This window comes from Atractosteus spatula, chromosome 20, assembly GCF_055471065.1.
Source record: "Atractosteus spatula isolate fAtrSpa1 chromosome 20, fAtrSpa1.hap1, whole genome shotgun sequence".
Classification (NCBI taxonomy): domain Eukaryota; kingdom Metazoa; phylum Chordata; class Actinopteri; order Semionotiformes; family Lepisosteidae; genus Atractosteus; species Atractosteus spatula.
Window position 1 is genome coordinate 3427510 of NC_142725.1, and position 23929 is coordinate 3451438.

Here is a 23929-nt window from a genome sequence, read left to right on the forward strand (position 1 = left end):
TAAAACAGGGATATGCAACCAATAGCGATTGTTCTACCTAAGAAAACTGTGCTCTTTTAATGTATATACTAGAACCATGGTTCTCAAACTATGGTACGCGTACCACAGCGCCCCCAGGTTGTACACCAGATGACCCTGGAAATTTATTGTGTGCACTGAAAAATTGGGACAGGTTTCTATATTTTCTATTTTAATAAAATTAGTTTATGTGTCAAATACGCAGCCTACGTACTACAATACAGCTCGCGCTAATATTCAGGTGGACACAAAAGTTACTATTTAATTCTATACCACTGTATAAGAATGCGTGCTACGAACATAAGTGGCCAATTGTTTTTTAAAAAAAGTTATCTTCAGCAAATAGGGAGGTAGGAGAAGGTGCATGGTTTTGGAACACTGGCAATCTTGTGAGCACAGGAAAGCGTGATAGATAACAGAAAAATATTCAAGGACTGTTCTAGGTTACTTTAAGAAAAATACACCGATCTTCTCTGTGTTTTCCTCCCATGCGGATGAAATAAAAACTTCTTTTAACTTCTGAGACAGACTCCTGTAATGGAAAGGGGTAAAAATGCAAGCTTGCAGATTGCTTAAGCAGGTAAGCCCCACACTACTTGTGAAGAACTTTGTTTAGCGTTGGCAAAAGAGCTGACACGTATTATGTGTGGAGAAAAGGCTGCTAAACAGGTTGACCTGCTGCCCCCTTCGAAAGACATAGTCACTCATAGAATTATTGATATGGCAGATGATGTCAAAAGTACGCTGATAGAGCGCGTTAAGATGAGCAGATGCTTTTCACTGCAATTAGATGAGTCTGTAGAGGTCGTTGATTTGGCCAATTTGCTCATTTACGTTAGATACAAGTTTGAGGGCATGTCCCATGAAGAACTACAGGAAAGCACATATTTCAGCTTCTGAATGAATTTATCGAAGAGATGGCATCGACTGTCCAAATTTGCATTGAATAGCTAGTATCTCCCTAATGGTTGACGAGTTTATCTCCTTTTCCTTTAAGATTCTCATTGATCAAGTGTCCTCCTTGTGCAGATACTTTCTAATTGCTACAGATTAAAGTTCAGAGGTTACATGGAGAATTGCCAGACACTTAATCAATGAGCCCTGAGCATTTAGCTTTGCCCACACACCAAGACATAAAAGGGACACTTCCATCCCTTAAAGAGCAAGTCTTGAGCCCTGCTTAGGGGGCTTCAAAACCCCAGTCATGAGGGTTTACAGAGCACACAGAGACAGAAGAAACTAGAGGAAACACTGTTGCACCACAGCACCCAGCAGAGGACTCAGACACCAGGGACAATAGAGAGCCATAGAGAAAGGCTCTAGCATCATCTTCCTCCGACCTACCCAAAGCCAGATTTACTGGAGCTGGTTTTGGAGAACAGAGATACTGGACTGCTGTTTTTGGACATTTGGGTTTTGTTAACTGGGGACCATGGGGTTCTTGCACGATTCTGTGAGTACTGTTCTATAGTGGACAAGTCGTGTTATGTGCTTTGAGTGTCGAATAGGCAGTTATGGACATTGTTGTGCCATTGTTTTCCTAGGAGATGGTTTGATTGATGTATTATGCACTAAAATAATTTACTGATGTAATGTAATAAGAAGTGTAATTATGTAGGATAACTGTTTTGACTGGTCTGTGAGTGCACTGGTGGTTCTGGAAAGGCGGGGAAAAAAGAGCCTAGCACCCTTTAAAATTGTTAGGTGGTGTAGTCGTCAAGAAAGTTCAAAAGCACTTCCTGCATTTGGGGTCACCGTCCATGACATAACTAAACGGCACCAAAATCTCATCATATTTCTCAACGTAGATCAAACACTGCTGTCAATACATCTCTATGTATAGTCCCAGCAGCCATATCAGTCTGGAACTCACAACTGGTAACCCACTAAAGCTAAGCAGGTGTGAGCCTGGTCAGTACCTGGATGGGAGACCTCCTGGGAAAAACTAAGGTTGCTGCTGAAGAGGTGTAAAGCTAAAGTAAAAAATACTGTGGTTACATCAATATTAAAGTTCCATTAATAAATGGCTCCAGTAGTGTTAGAAAGAAGTACCACTTTCTACCTGAAAATAATCTGGTTTGAGCCGGCACATGCAACAAGCTTTGCAAGTTTATGTGGCTAGATGTGTGGTGGTTTCAGTGAGAACAGGAGCAGAGAGGAACGCACCCTTGCCCTGTTTCTGCATCTCGGTAGTCCTCGATGGCCAGCCTGAGCTTCCGGCGGTGCATGGAGCTGCTCACCCCCAGTCCCAGCTCCAGGTCCTCATCAGTCAGGCTTAACAGGACCTGTGAGGGGCAGAAGTCTGCTCTGATCATATCCATTAGCAGGGAAGGGCTTCCTGCCCCTGCTAAGCACAAAGAGGCTAAGAGGCTGCAGCATGTTGTGCAACTACAACTACTGTTTTTCCAGACACAATCTGTAGGCAAAGCCTTTCATTGTGAAGATATTAAAAACTATGACAGTGCAACTATTTGTCACAACCATTTAAAGGAGAACTGCAGTCCCAAATTCTCAGATTGGTTATTAAATTTTGGTGACAAAATAAATTGATTGACAGTATAGAAAAATTTGAGAAATTCTTAATTAAGCACAAAATCGTGAACTTGGTGAAAGTATTGTAAGTTGTCATGTTGTCACAAACCGCTGGTCTCGCCACAGGCGAGAGCAAGGGTTCCGACAAATTAAGACATAAAGTAGCCCTTCCTGCTCACTAGTCACTGTAATGACTAATGAACAAGTAAGTGCTAATTTGTTGGCAAAACCATCTGGAGTCACGGATGTCGGAAGGGACGAACCGTGGAACCTTTTCTGTTCAGGAGAACAGAAAAAGGGCTCAGCAGTTCAGGAGTCGTATAGAAACCAATGCCCTCAGGCAGCTGATGTGGGGCAACCTGGTGCTAGGCAGGTCTCAGGACATCCGAACGTCAATGCTGAGCCAAGGGGAATGAGTGACCCGGAAATATATAGCCCCAGAGAGAGAGACACTGGAAGGACAGCAAAGCAGAGGAAACTAGGGACCGGACAGAGTGGGAGCGACCTCTGGCTGCAGAGAGCGTGACAGAAGTCAAGTGCAGTATTTCTGTTGGATTAAAAGGGATGTATTCTCAAGCCTGCTTGTTTAAAATGTAATAAGGCCACTTAACCTCACTGGAAGTTTTGTTGTCTCATTCTGAATTGCAGTGTATACCTGGAAATTTTGTCTACTTTGTGATGTAAATTGGAAGTTTTAAATATTACTATGTACATTTACTTTTATAGTGGTCTGAAATGCACTCATCAATGTCAATTCTTTCTAACCCTGAAATATAAAAATAGCATTGCAGTTCCCCTTTAAAAACACAAATTCTTGTGGTAGACCGACTGAGAGAAGTGATAGGTAGAGGTGTAGATATGCGATACCCCCCACCTGTCCTGGATCAATAGAAACAAAAAAAAAATTTGCCCTGTGTATAGTCTAACCACTTTTATTCTAGTGCAAATCACTAAATAGGCAATGGACACAGTGAAACCCCTTCTCCCTCAATTCATACATGATAAAGTGGGAAAATACTTAAGTCAAAGGCAAAAGAGTTAAATACTGTCCATCACTTTAGTGATGTCTGTTGCAAGGATACCAATGGGATAGCTTCTTTGATTGAAAATTATGCCTCATTCAAGACACACTGAGACTCTCTGGCTTGCCATTTTTCTACTCTTTGGCTTGACGTTTTTCATACAGGAACACCCTAAAGTGACATGGAAAGGTTACTTGTTTTCCTGAACGAAGACTGAAGTTCAGTGCCGGCTCTGCCAGCATGGCAATGTTGGGTGGAAGCCCCTGTCTCTGACACGTCTGAATTATTAGGATACTAATAATGTCAGTGAGTGTGGCCTTACCTTCCCACTCTTGATGTTCTCAGCACAGGCTTTCATATACATAGGCATTGCCATGATGACCTCCAGCCAGGCCTGCACTGTCCCCGCCTTCCACTGAGACATGGGAATGGTCCGGGCTAGCTCCACCTGCTGGAGGCGGTCCAACTGATCCTCACCATCTGATAGGCTGAGGCTGAGACGGGTGGGGCTAGAAAGGCTGTCTGAGTCTGGATTGGTGATGGAGTTACATGAAATTACATTGTCAAAATACTTAAGTCATTCTAGTCATAAGTGGGTTAAGATCAAGTAAAGTCCCAGTAAGCCAGTTACCCTTCAATCTAGTTATGCCTTTTAAAGTTTTTCACTGGCATTATACTATCCATTACTAAATTATGTTATATTTTAAAAAATTTTCATTTGAAGGGCTTGTAAAATGTGTCCATAATACAGGGCACTACATCACCAATGCATCAACTTAACTATAGCCTTTAAAAGTACATAGAAAACCAATCTTTCAATGATAAGAAACCTGCAAGACACACTCTCAAACATCCAACATTCCAATAATTCCATTTCTACATTTTCATAATGCATGTAACAGTCTTTTGTACTGTTTACTCACAAAAGACCATTTTCAGTTAGTAAAAAGAGAATGTGCATTAAGTGTAAGGAATTCCATCCTACAATAATTTATAAATTTATTGTGCCATTTCTAAAGTAACATGCTTAAAATATTGTAACAAATTCAACTTGCATTATGAAGACATTTAGGCATTTAGATAGAGACAATAACATAATGAAATATGTTTTATTATGTACAATAATATATAATCTATAATTAGTAATTATACTATGTATAATATATAAAAATAAGTATAATCTGAATATATAACATGTCCTTTTCTCCTTTGTCCTGTGTCAGATATCTCTTTTTTACCTGAAGGTGTTTCCCAGTCTTAGGCACCACCACCTGTACAAACAGTCAGATCAATTCCTCTCTGTGTCAAGCACAAACTACAACCTTTATTGCTGTGAAGCCCACCTGCTGTGTTTTAACCATCCCTGGGGCACTTTGAGAATAAAAATGATAAATTCTCTAGATATCAAAGATATTTTCTTTCATAAGATGGATCTACAATGTAGTAGACCTACAAATAAGGAAATCCAACATTCCACCCTGTCATCTTAGATTTTAGAGCTCCTCACTGCTGAACTAGGTTTGCAAAAAAATCAGTAGATTTTAGCAACAGAGAAATGCAAATATCAAAACTTATCAAAAAATTTTAAAATCTTAAGAGAGGTCCTTTAAGAGCTTTAGTAACACTGCATCAACTTGTCTTGTATACTCTTCTGAGATCTCCAGGGACAACATGAACCTTTATCATACAATTACTCTCTCTTTAGCATTTTTGCTATTTGTCCCCATGACCTGTGTTCTACCTGCTGTGTATGCATTCGATTTGGTGGGATTCTATCTGAATATGTAAATAATAGGTGCTAGTTAGGCTTGAGTGAATGTTTAACCACAGTATACTGTTAATGATTACCTGCAGAGGTAACACAACACAGGAGCTGACCCTAAAGCAGTAGAGCAGGAACAATTAAACATCCTCAGGCTCTTCCTCCCAGGACCATTCAATAAAACAGCTAACACTATTTTCATTCTGTATATTTAAAGATGAGAGCCATGTTACAGAAAACTTCAATAAAGAGTTTTAACTTCAACTGGACAGAGTGAATTGGGAGTGAGAAATGTTGTACAGAATATCAGATAAATTAAAGGCATCTATCTGTTCTTGAAATGCCTGATTATCAGAAACAGGTTTGACAAACACTATGAATACCCATTTAATGCATAATTTTCCCTTTAAATTATTTCATTTTTTATATAAAACTGTTTTAAGCTTGCAGCCATATCACCCTGCAACTCACAACTGGCAACCCACTGAGACTAAGCAGGTGTGAGCCTGGTCAGTAACTGGATAGGAGACCTTCTAGGAAAAACTAAGGTTGCTGCTGGAAGAGGTGTTAGTGAGGCTGGTGATCTATGTGGGTCCTAATGCCCCAGTATGGTGACAGGGACAAGTTGAAGCCTTCTGAAGTCTCTCAAAAATGCAACATAATATTGTTTGGCATGATGGGCAACTGATTCTTTTAATTTGAAAGAAAGTCAAAAATAGGAAACAATAACGTGTGTGCCTCAAAAAGACATTGCATGGTTTTAAAATCCAGTGCCAATTGTATTTCTGATTGTTATGTCACAGTTCAATATTTTATATATATATCTAAATAAAGTTAGGTGTTAGCATAAACTATTAGTAATCAATAATTAGTATTAAAATTCACACTGTGATAAATTGTTCCGTATCTTGTAAAAACATTAATTTGCAAGACTGTGTTCAAACATACGTTAAATCTGACTATCAAATCAGATTAATCTGACTATTAAACAAGCTTTAATAGTGGACTATTTTTTATATTCGGCTATGTAAGAAACAAATTCTCTGATTTCGAACCACCTGGGTGCAGTGCACTACATGACAGTCCATTGTCTATTACCACTATAAGTAAAATAATACAAGGTACACTGCAGTAAAACGTGGTGGGCGTTGCATCACAACGCGTTATACCATATAATACCGCAGTTGTGATAAAAGGAATCACTGCCAGGTGGCACTAATAAAGTTTAATCTCTCATGTACAGCATTTGAGCTGTCGGCAGAAAACGCATGGTTTCAAATCCTGGTCACACATGAAGGACAATCTTTTTCCAATTAAGAATTTAAGTTGTATACTCTTTAGACTTTTAATAATTTTAAACTGTGTATTAATCATCAAACATTAAAAAGTCTGTATATTTTATAAAAGCAAGATTGCTCAGTTGGACAAAAGTACACAACCACCTTTACCTTTACAACCTTTACCAGCTTTATCATAAATATTTAAATTATGCAGAAATATTTTATGCATCAAAGTCTTTATGGAAGATATTACTAATAGTATTAATAATTAATGACCTTGGACAGGTTGTAAGATCAAAGTATTACTGTGGTCCACTATCTTTGTAACCATCTTTGTAAACGAAAATACTTTATTTTTTCATTGACAAAGTAACACCACAGCATTTTGTTAATCCGATCACATATTTGTTTCCAATCATACAAAGTAAGTTTTGAGAACCTCCAATTCACTGTGCCTTTCATATGCTCATAAACGATATTAAATTAGGAACATAAACATATTATATAAACTGTATATGGCTGGTATTGGTAGTTTAAAGAAAAAATATACACCAGTATTCCACTTTCTTCCTAAACATTTTAAGCATCAAAGTCTTGACATGGTCTTGACATGCAGGTGTGAAGATGGGCAGGTGTGATGTAGAGTTAACAGCTTCAGATTTAAAAGGTTGTTAATAATATCTTCCGTGTCGCATTGACATTAGAATGTTCTTTTTTACAAGTGTAAAAAGAGGCAATACACAACGTGTCTCCTCTATATATTTTCAGTTTACAGACTGTCCAAGATCATTTATTATGAATAATATCTTCTGTATCACATTAAAATTGGAATGCTTTTCAGAGGTGTAAATCCACCTATTTTCTAACCACTTTATCCAGGACAGGTAACAGTTTCACCCCTCCCCCTTCCTTCTGCCTGTCTGACCTCTTTTTAACCCTTCTGTGCCCGAATCGCAGCGGGTGAGAAAAGAGACAGAAAAAAGTTAATCCTGCTTTTTCTTAATGGTCTGTAGCTCAAATCCTGCTTCACTAAAGATTAGACACAAGATGAGTATTACTGGACAATTTTGTGAGGCTCTGGTGAATTTATCTCTGTAAACTGAAGAGTTATAGAGGAGACGCGTTGTGTATCACCTCTTTTTACACTTGTAAAAAAGAACATTCCAATGTTAATATGACACGGAAGATATTACTAATAAAGTAGCGCTTTCGGGCTCACGTTGGTTTGCTCCCCAACACTCTGCAGGACCGCTGTGTACATATATGTTCACAATGCAAGAAATACTGCTCAATACAAGCTTTTATTTTTCGGAACAGTCAGCCGGCCTGAGCTACACAGACTCCAGCTAGCCTCAGGACAGCACTGCTAGAGCACCGCAACTCACACTCAATCACATCACAGCACAGATCAAACAGCAATATCTCACACACTGGGACACACACACAAACACAACATAAACTGGAATGCTACAGAACCCTAAACAGATGATACACACTAGCCGAATATTTGACCAAGATAAGAAACAGCAAAAAGAAACAAACCCTGATGAAGTATAGGCTCGGTGACCACAGCCTGGACGTAGAAACTCTCTATTATAATATTAACATGAAACAAAACAAAAAATAAAATAAAAATCTACAGACATATTACAGACATTTACAACAAAGACATATCATAAAATTTTACATATACTGTAATTTACATTTAAACAGAGCGCCCTACATTACAAACACCAAACATTTTTTTTTGTTTATTGCTACAATATCGACATAAATGTAGATATAAAGAACATCTAGGTGTCTAGGTGTGGCGAGTTTCGACTGTTTACTGCCAGTCTTGGGTGAAAGGAACCTGTCTTTTATTGGAAGGTTCGCCTATTCTACTAGTACATGAGAATATAGGGGGGAAGGAAAAGTGCCCGCGGTAATTTTTTTTCACTTACAGACAAAGTTGTGTTGTGTTAACAAAAACTATCGTAACACATACGGCTGACATTACAGGTTGTGCGAGCCGGCTTACCAGCTCGGTGAAGTCACCGCCCTTTCCTGTGAATAGCAGGGACCTCAGCCGCTGGGCTGAAGGGAGACTTCCCTTTAGCTCAACTGGCTGGGTCCCTGTTGAGTGACGCAGAATGCCCGGGTTCGAGTCCCCAGCGGTGGGGGGCCGACCTGAGGTGGCCAAGAGCATTACAATATGCTTAACAGCCGCAAGGTAACTTTCTGCTATTGAAACCATTTTTTTACAGCTTTTAAAGTAATGCAATGTTTAAGTTAGGCAGGAACATGTCATTGTATCTTATTTTTTATTTCATTTTAAAAAATAAATATAAGTAACCAGCAATCAAATGTCCTGTTTTTTCTTAAGACTCGTTTTTCCATACTGTAGATTGAGTCTTTGTGTAAGCTGTAAGTTATTTTTACTTCTTAATTAAACATTTGAAACACTTTAATTTTGTAAATTTAACACACATTCCGTACAGAAATAAAATAATGTTTTCTACAGGTGTTAAGCAGATTAGCAGGTTACTAACAAAATAGCGCACCGTCCACCACTGCCCAGTGATATAACCTTAATATACTATAAACAAGATCTAATACCTGGTGCAGTTTTTACAAAAAACTTTTTTTTAATTAATCGAATCCCAGGTGTGAGTTCATAAAGCCAGAATTATATCCTATGCCTACGTCTGCGAAACACCTGATCATCCACTGTAATGCTTTCAGTGTTTTGTGTATATTCTAATCACAGTGGGGGCAGGGTGTGTGGGGACAGGTTTAGGCTGAAATTGAATTATGGATCTGTATTCTTCACACCTGAAACATTGTTATCCCTGAAAGCATTTTCTTCCCTGTTTAGCTGATCTTTTGCTGCCTACGCATGCTTACACAGCTTCCTAGGTGATATTCTTGTATTTGACTGAGAAAGCTTTAGAGAACTTAACATTTTTATTATCAACAAATTATAAATATGACATTTACATTGGCGTTATTAATTTTTCTCTTAAGTGTATGGAGGAGTGTCAGCTGTCAATTAGAGCACCCTCCCCACCCCCTCAGGCTGGGCAAATGATTTTTTAAATTTTTAAAAAAGAAATAAAAAATTAGATATAATGATGTGTTTCTGCTTAACTTAGACATTGCATGACTTTAAAAGCTATAAAAACAGGTTTTGATACTTAATAACCACTTTTTATGCGTGAAAAACGGGTGATTTTTCTTCATCGTGATCAGCTTAGAATCTTTGTGTATGCTGTAAGTTTTTTTCTTCTTAATTAAATGTTTAAAATACATGAATTTTATAAAGACAACACATTTCAAACGGAAAAAAAGCATATTCTGTTCTCTTCCTGGTATGTAGAACAGATCAGCAGGTCTTTTTTTCCCCAATCAGAGGCTCTGAAAATAGCATACCGCCCACTGCGCTCTGTCAGAGAGGGAGGCGGCACTGAGAGAGGGAGAAGGTGTGGAGCTCAGTCTTACACAATGGCCGTTCTACAGGCACCAATTGCATCTGCATTCATAACTTAGTGTTTAAAATTAAACAACGTAAATAATTTTCTTTGACTTCTAAGTCTCTTAATTATCATTAAGCACAGGTTTCTCACCACGTAGACTACTTTTTGATACCATCATTAGACAAAGCAGGAACTTGTTGTACATTCTAATGACATTACACGTGAAAAGATTACAGATTTTAATCATCTTTAATTTTGTTATACATTTTAGAAATGTTTCATCTATACGAACACCACAAAACTATTCTCGATTGTATTTCTGAATGCTATGTTACACTTAGTTCATTGTTTTAAATACATCTTATTAAGAAAGTTAGGTGTTAGCATAAACTATTAGTAATCAATAATATTAAATTTAATACTGTAATAAATTGTTGCACTTTTTCCCACATCTTGTAAAATTATATTTTCATTGTTCAATTATACATTAAATCTGACTATCAGAAAATAAGTTAAATTAAAGAAAAATGGGGTAAAATATTATTAAAAATATTTTGCTAACAATGTTAACTGTTTATAAAAATAAAATGTATTAACTAAGGAATAGGATGGCACAGTTGTTAGTATACTTTTTGTATGTTTTTTTTTTCATACATAAACAGTAGTACCAGATGTCTTAGTGGCTTTCAAAATTAAATTATGCATGCAAACCTCTGAACTAGAAAGATAACTAAGACATCCATCCATTTCTAATGGTGGCGAAGTGGTAAGTATTGCTATCTTGCAGCACTGGGGCCCTAGGTTCAATTCTCGCTGTCCTGTGTGTGTGGAGTTTGTATGTTCTCTCTGGGTTCCGTGGTTTTTCTCCATATGTGTGATATGATTCCCTTTCGCACTCCAAAACATACTGGTAGGTTCATTGGCTTACGGGAAAACTGGCGCTGGTGTGTGTGTGTTTGTGTCTGTTTGTCTGTCCTGTGATGGATAGGCGCTATGTCCAGGGTGTATTCTGCCTTGCGTCCATTGCTTGCTGGGATAGGCTCCAAATCCTCTATATTGGATTAAAAGATTAGAAAATGGATGGAAGTAAAGGCACTGTGTGGGTGGAACTATACAAAGTGTTAGAAACCCACTATGAGATGGCAGCATCTCACTGAGGATAATTTATTTTATAGTACTGGCTTAAGGAAACAGCCTTTCCACCTCTCTTGCACATCAGTATCCATACCTAGTTAGTTATTTAAACAAAATGCCTCTAAATAGAAACAACTTAAGATGCTGGCTCTGTTGATCAGCATCAGCTATGTTTGCCCATTCCTTCAATTCATGTACATCCAACACACAGTTCAATGCTAGCAACTACACAAAATCTCAAATACAATCATCATTTCAGTATCTATGTAAACATACAGTCTGTTAACTTCCTTTGCAATCTATAACATCTCCTGTCATTTTGTGAAAAGTATGCCTAACCCCATTAGGAAGTGTTCTTGTTATCAGTGTATTCCTTAATTTTCCCCAAATTATCTTTTTCTTACCAACATCTCCAGACTTACATTCTGCAATAACTCAGCCAACACTTGAATCCTCCAAAACTGCTTGTGTTAATTGGTTTAAATGGAGTTTTTAATGAAAGTTCGTGAGGAATGAAGGCAGCCGCGCTCATTCGACACAGCTGCTGCAATTCTCACTAATCCTGACGTAAGCAACCGGTCTCCATAAATATCAAACGTCACCCTCTCCTCTTCCTCGTTCGTTTTCTGCATGGTTTGTTTTTGCCTAGCTCGAATCCGTGCTCCCTTCTCATGGATCTACAAATCCGCCGCTCCGATGAAGACCTTTTCTGCAGCGCAGGAGACTCTCCTACCCTTCTCGTCCAGTCCACCCCCCACAGCTCCCCTCACCTCTGTCTCATCGCCTCCTTCAGCCGCTGTGCCACATCAGTGCCGCTCATCTCCCAGCCAGTCCTCACAAGATCCAACTCCTCGCCGAAGACTGCGTTCCGCCATCGTAGTCCCTCTCTCATTACAAACCCAGCCTTCCCGTTCCTCCACGGCAAAATCTCCAAATAACCCCCGCTTCTCTTGAGGATGTCCCTGCAGCCGCGCTTCATGCACATCGGCTCCCCCTTCTCCTGGATCATCTCTCGCGATTTCCAACCGGACCGTAGCAAGCCTCCAGAGGATACTTCGAAAACATGGCGTCCATTTTAAAAGAAACACTTCCAAAAAAAAAAAAAAGCTCTGTTTTCCCTGTACTTAACTGCAGTCTACACAAGGAAACATCAACTCCCCAGCTTCCCCCGGCACCCTCCGATGACATCACCCGCGCCGCCGCCACTCATCCCAACGTGAGGACCCCGAGGCCGCCCGCGCCTCTGCCTGTCGCATCTTCTGTCTTGTCTTGTCCTGATATATCCGTGTCTGTCTCTTCCCCCAAGGAATGGATATTCTTCTGCTGAACAACTGCACCTAGCCTCTTCCACCCAGCCTCCTGCCCTAAACTCCTTGCTGCCGAGTCTAAGGCCCCAGGCTCACGCCCCTCCCCCCCCCCTTCTCCGCTTAATCTAATTTCTGCACTCTCCTCTGTCTCTACCTCCGGCGTCCAACACGGCTCAAGCTCCGCCAGCTTGGTGCCTTCGGCCCCGGTTTCTTTTCTTTCGGCCCATGCTGCTGTCTCCACGGCCCGAAGGCCAGCTAGTAAACGACCCCCAGCTCAGCCAGCAGGCGGCCCTTACCCTCCCCCACCCCCTGGCGTCCAAGACGACTCGGCAGCCTCCTCAGTCCTTAACGCAGCCTTCACCCCAGCTTCAATTCCTCAACAGTCTTCGGCTTCCATATCCCAAGCAACCGAGCTTCAGGCCCCAGTTCCGTCAAACTCCTCCTACCACAATCTGCTTTTCGCTCTTCTCTCCTCATCTTCTCCCTTCCCCGGTGTCCAACACGGCATCCGTCATCCCATGCCTTCGGCCCTGGATTCCAATCTCCCCTTTACTAAGGACTTTCCTCTCCGAACAACCGTTCCTCTCCCAGCTCCTCCTAACACACTAAAGTTTAGTCCTCCTCCCATTCCCTTTTCATTCCGGCAGCAAATTCTGAGGTGTGGACGTCAATCTAGCTCACCTTCTCTCTTCCTCCACTTACAACTCCGATTCTAGAACAGTCAACTGCGGCTCGATTTCCATTACTCTCAAATCTTCTGACCCTCACTCTGCTTCAGTCCTTCGAATTTCCGACTTCTGCTTGGCTTTCAGCATTTTCCGCGACATCACGTGCTCCGCCTTTCCCCAACGTCGTCAGGAACTCGATGATTACATGCACAGCATCCCCGACCTATCTGTTCTTTTCGAGGGCTCCCTGTTCTACGATTACCATAAGCAGTTCTTGGCCGAGGCCGCTGCCCGCCTACTCCAACGGAATCAGCACACCTACTGGGGAGCCCTCGACATCGAGCTTTACTGCTGCACTTTCACCGGTGTCCAAGCTCTTTCCTGCGACTTCTGTTCCTCTTGGACACATTCATCAAATCTTTGCCCAGATACCGTCCGCAAGCCCAACCCTGACTCCGCCCCTTCTCCCCCACAGCATCTATTTTCCCGCCAGGTCTTCTTCAAACCTTCCCAGTCCAAAGATGTTCACGGTCGCCCCATTGTGATGATCAGAGGCCAACAAATTACCAACATCTTTAATTCCTCTACACGTACCTCTCCCCTTCGTCGCTTCCTTCACATTTGCAGCTTCTGCGGCGAAGCTCATGCTTGCTCTGCCTGCCCCCGCCGGCCCTTCCATGCTCGCTCCACCTTCAGCGTTCCCAAAAGACTACTGGCTTTTCCGTCTACCCCAATCGACATCCCCGCTCTTGCTTTCGGCCTGCTCCGTCACCCCGACCCCTCTTCCACCCACATCTTACTCGACGGCCTTTCCTTCGGATTCTCACCAGGCCCGTGCACACTTCCTTCTTCCTTCGTCTTTTGCAAAAATTTGCAATCTGCCACCGCCGATCCCCAGTCCTTTGATTCCTTGCTAGCATCCAAAGTCGAGAATGGTTTCATGATTGGCCCACTTGACTCTTCCCCATTCCCTGCATACCACATCAATCCCATTGGTATAGCGGTCCGTCTGGGTGCCTGGCTCGCTAAGGCCAACATCTCCAGTGCCGTTAAAGTTATGCCTCCTGACCCAGACCTCTGGCACCTCTTCGGAGTTCATTGGCGGAACAAGTTCTTCGCAGTCCGCCTTACCTTCGGACGTAGGAGTAGCCCAAAACATTTTCGGTACCTTAGCCAAAGCTCTCGGCTGGATCCCCTCGAATAACTATAAGCTTCCTTTTCTCGTCCGCCTTCTCAACGATTTCCTTACCATAGACTTTCCTCACACCCCACCTGCAAAAGCCTCCACCACACCTCTTTCCGTTTTTAGGAAACTAGGGGTACCCCTTGCCATGGACAAAACAACTGGCCCCTCTCATATAATCCAATTCCTCGGGATCACCCTCAATTCCATCAATTTCTCCACTTCCCTGCCTCGCGACAAAATCGACAAGATCCAGATGTATATCTCTATCTATTCTTCCGCCAAATTTCGCACAAAGAGGGAACTTCTCTCTCCGCTCGGCCACCTCAATTACGCCATGCGTATCATTCCTCAAGGACGGTCTACCTTCTCGACCTCGCCTCTTCCGTGCCCTCTCTTTACCACCACGTAAGCCCTTCAGCCAACTGCAAATCCGAGCTCAGGCTTTGGCAGCTTCTCTTGGCCAACTTGAATGGCATATCTCTTTTCTACGATGACCTCCTCTCTGACACTGAGGATATCCAGCTTTTCACAGACGCAGCCCCCTCAGTCGGTTTCGGAGGCTATTACAAGGCCAATGGTTTGCGGCCCCTTGGCCTCCTGATTTCTCTCCAATCCCTCTCACCAACCAGTCATCGGCCTTGTTAGAAATATTTCCAATTGTCGTTGCTGCTTCTCTTTGGGGCCACAATTGGAAACAAAAACCGTCCTCATCCATTCGGCCATCCATGCAGTAGTTCATATAATCAACAAAGGAAGGTCTTCATCCCAATCCATCATGAAATTCCTCTGCCGCCTTAAATGGATTTCTCTCACACATCAATTCATCCACGTAGCTGCTCACATTCCAGGCCACCTTAATGAGATAGCTGACTCTCTCTCTCGCTTTCAATTCAGGAACTTGGCACCAGATGCAAGACCGAACCCGTGCACAGTACCTCCCTATTCGGAACTCACGTTCCTCTGAATCATCCTTTCCATCGCTATCTCCAGCTGGCCCAGCAAACTATCCTCTTAGGGATCGCCCCTCGAACTCTCAATTCTTACTGCACTGCCTGGAAGGGCTTCCAATCCTTCCACCTCTCCGCGAACATAAAATTCCGTTCTTTCGACATTCTCACCGTATCATCCTTCGTTTGCTATCGTAGAAACTCACTCAAGGTACGAGCATCCACCACCAAAGTATACCTGTGGGGCATCCACTCCTTTTCGGCACGATCTGTCCATCCCTTATCCAACCTCAAATTACTCTCCTTAAAGGCTTTCAGTGGCTTGAAAAACCACTTCCGGACCTACGCGCACCACTTACCTCAGACATCCTTGAATCCTGCATCTATGCTGTCAGGTCAGGTTACTACTCACCCTGGGTCGACCGCCCTCTTTAATCTTTATTCTTGTTAGCCTTCTTTATCTTCCTAAGGTGCTCCGAAATTACCGCTAATTCCACATCCTTCGATCCTTCTTCTCAACCCTGCTTATCCAACATCTCCATCTTATCTTCCGAGACACCGACCTTCTATCTTAAGAAAAGCAAAACCAACCAACTCAGATCCGCCACTCTCATCTATTATTTCAAACTCTGTTCCTACATAAGCCCTTACGAGCCTCTATCCCATTACGCACATCTTCGCACCTCTGCCGGAGCTTCGCCTACTGCCCCTCTGTTCACAAATGAGAAGGGCCGTATCATGATACCCTCCTAAACAATTCTCCAGGCACTCCTTTAGATCAGGGGCCGCATCCTCCGCCGCTCGCCAAGGCATACCCGAGTATCTCATCAAGCAACTCGGCCGTTGATTCTCTGAGGCTTACCATGCATACATTAAAACTAACCCCGGTATCCTCAAGCAGGCACTTTCTCTCCTCAGCTGAATTGGCCCAATAATCTTTTGTTTTTGTTTTTCTGCACTGGTGACTGGGGGTCCCGCTTGGTTCTTTTGGGGGTCCTATCCTCCCCGTCCAACGGCCGGGAGGTTGGCCCTCAGCCAAGCGGGTTACGCCAAATCTCCACATCACAATAAACGATTCTAATTTCTCCCAAGCTTTCGGCTAATGTCATTCCTCGTGAAATGGAGTTTTTAATGAAAGTTCAGGAGGAATGAAGGCAGCCGCGCTCATTCGACACAGCTGCTGCAATTCTCACTAATCCTGACGTAAGCAACCGGTCTCCATAAATATCAAACGTCACCCTCTCCTCTTCCTCGTTCGTTTTCTGCATCCCTCCTCCACCTTTGCAGCTACCCCATTGGTCGCATGGGGGTCCTATCCTCCCCGTCCAACAGCCGGGAGGTTGGCCCTCAGCCAAGCGCGTTACGCCAAATCTCCACATCACAATAAACGATTCTAATTTCTCCCAAGCTTTCGGCTGCTGTCATTCCTTGTGAAATCACAAATATCATACAGTATGTAAATACCGGCCATGTAGTACTCTGCATTGTGGAATAATAGTTTCTTTAAAGGGAACTAGAGAAACTAGGAACTAGAGAAATCAAGAAAGGCTTTTTTTTTAGAATTAATAAATGCACATCCTGTTCACTGGGGTAATTAAATCCACACTGAGCAACCTCCAATATGTTCAGAATTTGACAGCCAGAATCCTGTATTGCTTTAAGATGTCAGTTTTAAAGGTGCTATATAAAATAAAGTTTTTTATTATTGCTATAGAGAAACATGATCGGATTTTCCCTGAAAAAAAAAAAGATCTAAAGTATATTAGTTTGTCACTCTTCTCACACACTCTTTGCTAAATGGCTTTTAATACTAATCTGATCAATCTAACTACCTATTTTCTGTGCTTTCTTAATTTCTGTGCTAGATTTATAATTATTCTGAAAATTTTCTTCTTGAAATGACTCATTTCTAAATACCTGTTTTCACTATTAACATCTTGCAGCAACTCTGCGACAAAATATACACTTAGCTCAACCTGACAGTTCATCCTGCTACCAACATTGAATAAAAAAATCTTTAGATTTCTATATTTATCTCTTTATTTAGTGGTTTCATTATTGACGAAGACTAAACTTTCTTGGAAAATGTATTTTATGTGTTGAAAAAACTGACTTGCTTTAACAAAATATATTTATAAATCCTTTCGCCTGGCAATCTACCTGAATGCCCAACTACCTGAGAAGCCTTCCGTGAAACCATGTATGCAATAAATTCATATAAGGCTCTCTGACAGAATTGCTGTTTTTAATGTGGATAATTTTCTGATTCCTCACTCTCTGCTAAATCTATTTCATGTTTGCGTGTTCTTTTGTAACGCACACCTTTCTGTTTTGCTCCCTCTTACCACAAAAATATATATGTATTGTAGCTGGGATGAACTTTACAGTATTTCGTACGCGTAGCTACTGCGATTCGGACACGGAACGGTTAAAGATTGGCCAGCCAATCACGTACCGTAGTACAACGGCAAGTGCATTTTGAATGGCTGCATCTGTATATTTTTTTTAAAACGAACGTCAAATGTTTCCAAAATGTCCCCTTGTAATATTTTAGCTGCTTAGGTACACGACTCCATATTAATATTACTATCAAGAGGTATTAAATCCTTACAACTTTTATGAAATTCAAGTATTTTAAACATTTAATAAAAAGTGATTTTTAACAATCAAAACCACTTTTTACAGCTTTTAAAATCACACAATGTTTGAGTTAGGCAGGAACATGTCATTGTATCTTATTTTTTATTTCTTTTTTAGTTTGCCCATCGTGTTGATAAGCTGTTCCCTGATTACTGGCAATTGTAAAAAATAATCTTTCCCTCCTCCCTCATTCAATTTAAAGATTTCGGTGAACAAATCCTTAAACATAAAACCATCACGTATAATAATGTAACATTTTTGGGTTCTCATGGGTTTGTACTATCACTGCTCCACCGCTGGGGCTCAAACCAAGGCCTCTGGCGTCACTCAACAGGGACCAGCCAGCTGAGCTAAAGGGAGGTCGCCCCTCAGCTGAGGTCCCTGCTATTCACAGGGAAGGGCAGCGACGTCACTGTGCTGGCAACCAGCTTGCACAACCTGTAATGTCGGTCGTATCCGTTAAAATAATTTATCCAGCTGGTTCCCTGTTGAATGACATTGACAGACCAGGTTCAATTCCAGGAGGTGTACTATATAGTACAGTTTAAACTTTTTTTAAAAATTTCAAGTTAAATTGTTGGCTGATTACTGGCTGCTGACATTTGGATCAAGACAAAATATAGATTTTCTCAATTCGGGTGTAAACCTGAAAGAGACGCATCATGTTCACAATAAGCTATAATAATGGACTATTTTATGCATTCAGCTCAGACCAAAAGTAGAAACACCCCAAAAGTAGTGCTCTGATCGCGCTTTGAACTGCCTGGGTGCAGTTTGCTACATTACCACTGCAATAGAAGATTTCTTAAAAAAAGAAACGAATGTCAAAATGTTTCCAAAACACCCACTTGTGATACTTCAGCTGCTTAGTTACATGATTCCATATTAATATAACTATCAAGTGATGTTAAATCATTACAACATTTATCTTTTGACAATAACAGCAAGTGGTGTTCTTACTACGTATTCTTAGAAAAGGATAATACATAACTTTTTATGAAGTACAGAACATAAGCTTACGAATGTTAGAACAAGCATGTTAAAACCAGAACCCATGTAAGTTACCAAGTTAAAGATTTATGCATTATTAAAATATTTATGATGAAGGTGGAAGGTTGTGTACTTTTGTCCAGCTGAGCTACCTTGCTTTTATAAAATATGCCGACTTTTTAATGTTTAATGATTAACCTGCTGTAATACACAGTTTAAAAATATTAAAAGTCTAAAGAGTATGCAACTTAAATTCTTAATTGGAAAAAGATTGTCCCCCAGCAGTGACCGGAGTTTCAAAACTGGGAGTTTTCTGGAGACAGCTCAAATGCTGTACATGAGACATTAAACTTTATTAGCGCCACCTGGCAGTGATTCCTGATACTATTATCACCTGGCGGTTTTACAAGGTGCTTCTGGATACTATTATCATATTTCAATTAACATGCGGTATGATGCGGTATATCGTGCCATGCCCACTGCGTTTTAACGCAGCGTACCTCGCATATTTGAATGGCCGGATCTGTATAGCACTGCCAGGAGCTGGATAACCTTGTTACCTTACTTTGAGACCACATGCAGAGACAGATACATAAAAATAAAATAACACCAAATGCTGTAAGACACTTTTATATATCTCCGTCATTTGCAATAGAAGTTATTTATTTCCTCAGAAAGTAAGGATAGCTGAAGGATCTTCAAAGATTAATTTGTACATTTAAAACTTCCAGATGTTTATTTTTTCATCAGCTGCCTGTCATAATTTACATCTCCTGTATAATCCACCCATCCATTTTCTAACCACTATATCCAATATAGGTCACGGAGGAGCTGGAGCATGTCACACACTATCACACAGCCTATACACGCTGGATGGGATGCCAGTCTATCGCTGGGCACACACAGACACAAACTACCACACACTCACACCAGGGTTAATTTTTTCAGAAGACAACTAACCTACCAGTTATCATATTAGACTGTGGGAGGAAACCAGGGCACTCAGAGGAAACCCATGTGAGCACAAGAAGAACACACAAACTCCACACAAACAGCACCCCAGCCTTAGTGCTAAAAAGCAGCAATGCTAAACACTGTGCCACCATGCCTCTTCTGCTTAATGAGTTTCTTTAATTTTTTTAACTTAACTAAGTAACTAACTTGATAGCTTCTTACTCAAGCCAAACAGTATCTGATAAATACGTATCTCAAAGGGGAAGCTAGAACACAACATGCAAAGGCAAATAATAAATTATAAAGGGTCTACACAACCCAACCAACCACAAATAAAAAAGAGGTAATACGGTATGTGTACAGCACAGCACCAAGCACAAAATGGAACAGACACAAACACAACATGATCTCTTGTCCATGTATCTTACTCTTAATGCAGACATTCCTACACAAAACGTACACTTATTCTCCGTACCCAAAAATGTGCACAGAGCATATGTTCTTCTTGTCATTTGGAGAAAACAAATACTGAACTGTCTGAACCAGGCTTCAGGCAAACTTTTCGTCCTTCACTCTACACTGATCACTGAAAACAACAAAAAAGATTCTACACACTTTGGAAAAATGCAGAGATGTGAGGCAGTAGCAGCCTGTAGCAAAACTGAAGCATGAATGTACATAATCCTACAGCCAGTCCGCAATTCATTGCCTCTGTCACAATATAGACATCTTTACATACAGTACCTAGCGATTAGTATATTAGTTTTTTTTATTATTGTGTGCATTACTTTGAACACTAGGGAGCAGTGTAACAGCGCAAACTGACTTTCTGTTTCACCTATCCGAGACAGTTCTGAGTCTTCTAGTCTCTACACGAATTATTAAAAAAACATATTCATATATCTCATACTCGAACTGACATGGCTGACGAAAAAAAAGTATCCTACTAACAATTAACGATGGCACCTCTGACTTGGGGGAAAAAAAGACATCAGGGATTTTACGCAGAAAAGCTGTGTAAAGATGCGCTTACTGGTTTAATCAATTGTACTGGCTGTTGCTTCAGACTGCCCAGCTTCATTAATAATTTTCGTGTTTGGAGAGTAAGCGTTTAACCACTCATTTCCTCGTGGATGTACACGCTCCTACAACCCTCAAAATTATTCTCTACACTACACCACCAAATTACTCGGATACTTTACAGGTATGTGAGAAAACGCATCTGCTGACGGTGACGTCATCTCGCTTAGTTAATTGTTGCAGCTGTGTATAGCCAATAGAATACAAAAACTAATTCTGGTTACTAACGTTATTAAATTTTTAAATTCAAAGACCTTTTTGACATAGCCGGTGAATTAGTGTTGCTAAACACGTAGAAGAACATTTACAGATGTATGGCTTATATCTTATTATTCACTCCTGTTGCTTGTAATCTTTCTTATATTCTTAAACTGACCCCCTTACATTCATAACAATATTAATACACAACATGCAAATTAATTATTGTTATGAATATAATATAGAATATAAAAAATCATATACTGTATTCTATTCCTATTTAATAGTGTTTTGCAGTCTTTACAAAAAGGTAACAATAACATATTTCAATGATATATTCAATGCAAATACCCTGTTACTTCTTTCTGTGTGTAAATGTAGTTGGAGGCTGTATAAGTTTCCATAGAGTTTCCACTTATATGTAGAAATGCTTAATGCTGCTGTATTGATAGTACTGAAATATTTTACTGTTATTTGTCTATCAAATAATTGTATATTATTGGATCACTGAACAATTGAAAAAAAATTGTGAACAGTAAATTAATGACTAGGTAGTGAATACGTTTACCAGTCATTCATTTTCCCTGGAATTTTGCCAGAGAACAAAACTTTTGGATTTAAATTAGAAACACCTCATTTCATCAGAAAAAAGTGGAATATAGTAGTACTGAGGCACTGATTTTAAATTCTTAAGCATAGCAAACAGAGCAAATTAATAACTAAGGGATGGATGACAATTTATTTCACCTGAAACTGTGCCCCAGTAAAAAAGGTCTTGGAATGAGTTATGGTTGAAAAAAGTTCATAATATGTCTGTTTGTAGAATAAAATTAAACCTAATATTGTAAATGGAAATCTACACTTTGTGGCATTCCAAAAGGGAATTATTGTTTTTGAGGAAACAATACAAAATAAACAAAAACAGAGCAGAGGTGACAAGCCAAAGGAATCTTCCCCTGTTCACCACTAGATGGCCCCTAACACTACCAAGGCAGCTCTCTTAATTGTTTCTCTCTCCCTGACTGTCACATGAGAATGTTTCCCATCAGCACTACCTGAGCTTCCAATTGAGATTACATTTTTACGCAGCTCCCATTTTTTCATCCATTTTTCATCGGCTTCCCAGGGTTTTTTTTTCACCCCTAGACCCTTAGAGAATTTTTCTATTTTTTTCCTCTTGAGCTCTATAGCTTCTCCTTTCTCTTCTCTTAGAGAAGAACACAATTTTTCAGGAAAATACACACCGGCTGTCTACTTCCTCTTGAGATATCAAGCCTTTAGCTGATGAAAAAGCAGTCCAAAGACATACACTGTTACATTTGGTGACCCAGAAGGGAGCGCTTCAGCTGTGGCTGCTATGGCAGACAACTTAAGTCTGTTAGAGGAAGCCATTCGAGCAAACCCTTACTGTATCTATGATTGTCCAGGGGGAAGCTAATGAGCTACAGATGCAGCCATTCAAAGTGCGCGGCACAGACACCGCGGTACAGATACCGCAGGTATGATGACACGGGATACCGCGGTGCGTGATTGGTTGACCGACAGGGGCACTCGTGGTCCATTGGTCTGTCGTAGAAAGACTTACTGTAAACGTCTTTACTGTGCCCGTTGTAGATATTGAATTTTACCACTGAAGGGAAATCTTAGTAGCTGAGCATAAAAAGAATAGGAGCATACTACGCGTGTGAAGGCCATAAACGATATTAATTTTGGAACGTAAACATACAGTATATAGCTGGTCTTGGTACTTTAAAGAAAAAAATACACACCGGTATTCCATTTCTCCCTAAACATTGTAAGCTTCGAAGTCTTTAACTAACGTGATACCAGAGTCAACAAGCATACTTTTAGAATTTGATTAAAAGGGAATATAATATGGAATCGCGTATCTAAAGAATTTAATAACGGTATGATTATATCCGTGTACTGCGGCAGGGCTGTGTAGGGCTGTTTCGCCTGCCTGCCTGATCATGCGAGCTCTCTTGTAGCCTACTGGTCTAGGTGCGTGACTACCAACTGGCAGGTTGTGTGTTTGAATCCAGCTGGTGCTGAACTTTAATTTTAACAAACATTTCTTCGAAAAAATAGGTAAGCGATATTATGGACAATCAGTTGACTTTTATATTTCAAAATATCGCAACATGATCGATATTTGCGATATTTTGAACATATCTTCCCTTCTGACAGCGGTTCCTGCTTCTATTGTGTGTGTGTGTGCAACAGTAAATTTTTATAGAGAAATGGAGGCTGGACAGTATGCGTTACAATATAAACATTTATATTGATTTAAATCGTGTTCTGATTTAAATCGCAAACGCGTGTTTAATTATGTGTTTTTAATCATAATCAGGCTAATGCATTTCTACATTTTCTGTATGAACCAGCTTAGAGGTTCATACAGAAAGACAGCTTGTGTTTAAATTGAGTGTAAGGTAATTTATGCTTCTAAAGTCATGGTCAGTATTATTGTACTGTGCTGTACTGTGTCACATTATTTTATAGCGTTTTTATTGCGTTATTAAATCCGGTGGCGCTGTGTTAGTTTCCTGACTCACATTATTTAAACTACCACATTGATCATTCATCTCTAAATAAACTTTATTTTATATAGCGTTTTAAGCGATTAGGTAATTAGATTGCTCATAAACCTAATCGCTTTTTCTACATAAACACAGCGTGATTGCTCTCTGAAAATGCTTTTCCTTTATTTTTAAAGTAGGCTCAGATTTCAACTATAGATCGTATTATTATAAACT

General features: G+C 40.4%; 1 protein-coding gene across 1 annotated transcript in view; it reads right to left on the bottom strand.

The window, feature by feature from the left end:
* The window catches only part of kazna (kazrin, periplakin interacting protein a), a 607183-nt gene that overhangs the window by 13168 nt on the left and 570086 nt on the right, over nucleotides 1-23929 (bottom strand). The window contains exons 12-13 of the mRNA XM_088937941.1: nucleotides 3895-4100; nucleotides 2185-2303 (exon numbers count right to left, since the gene is read on the bottom strand). Of these exons, the coding sequence (XP_088794067.1) occupies nucleotides 2185-2303; nucleotides 3895-4100 (325 nt within the window). The remainder of the gene's footprint in view (nucleotides 1-2184; nucleotides 2304-3894; nucleotides 4101-23929) is intronic.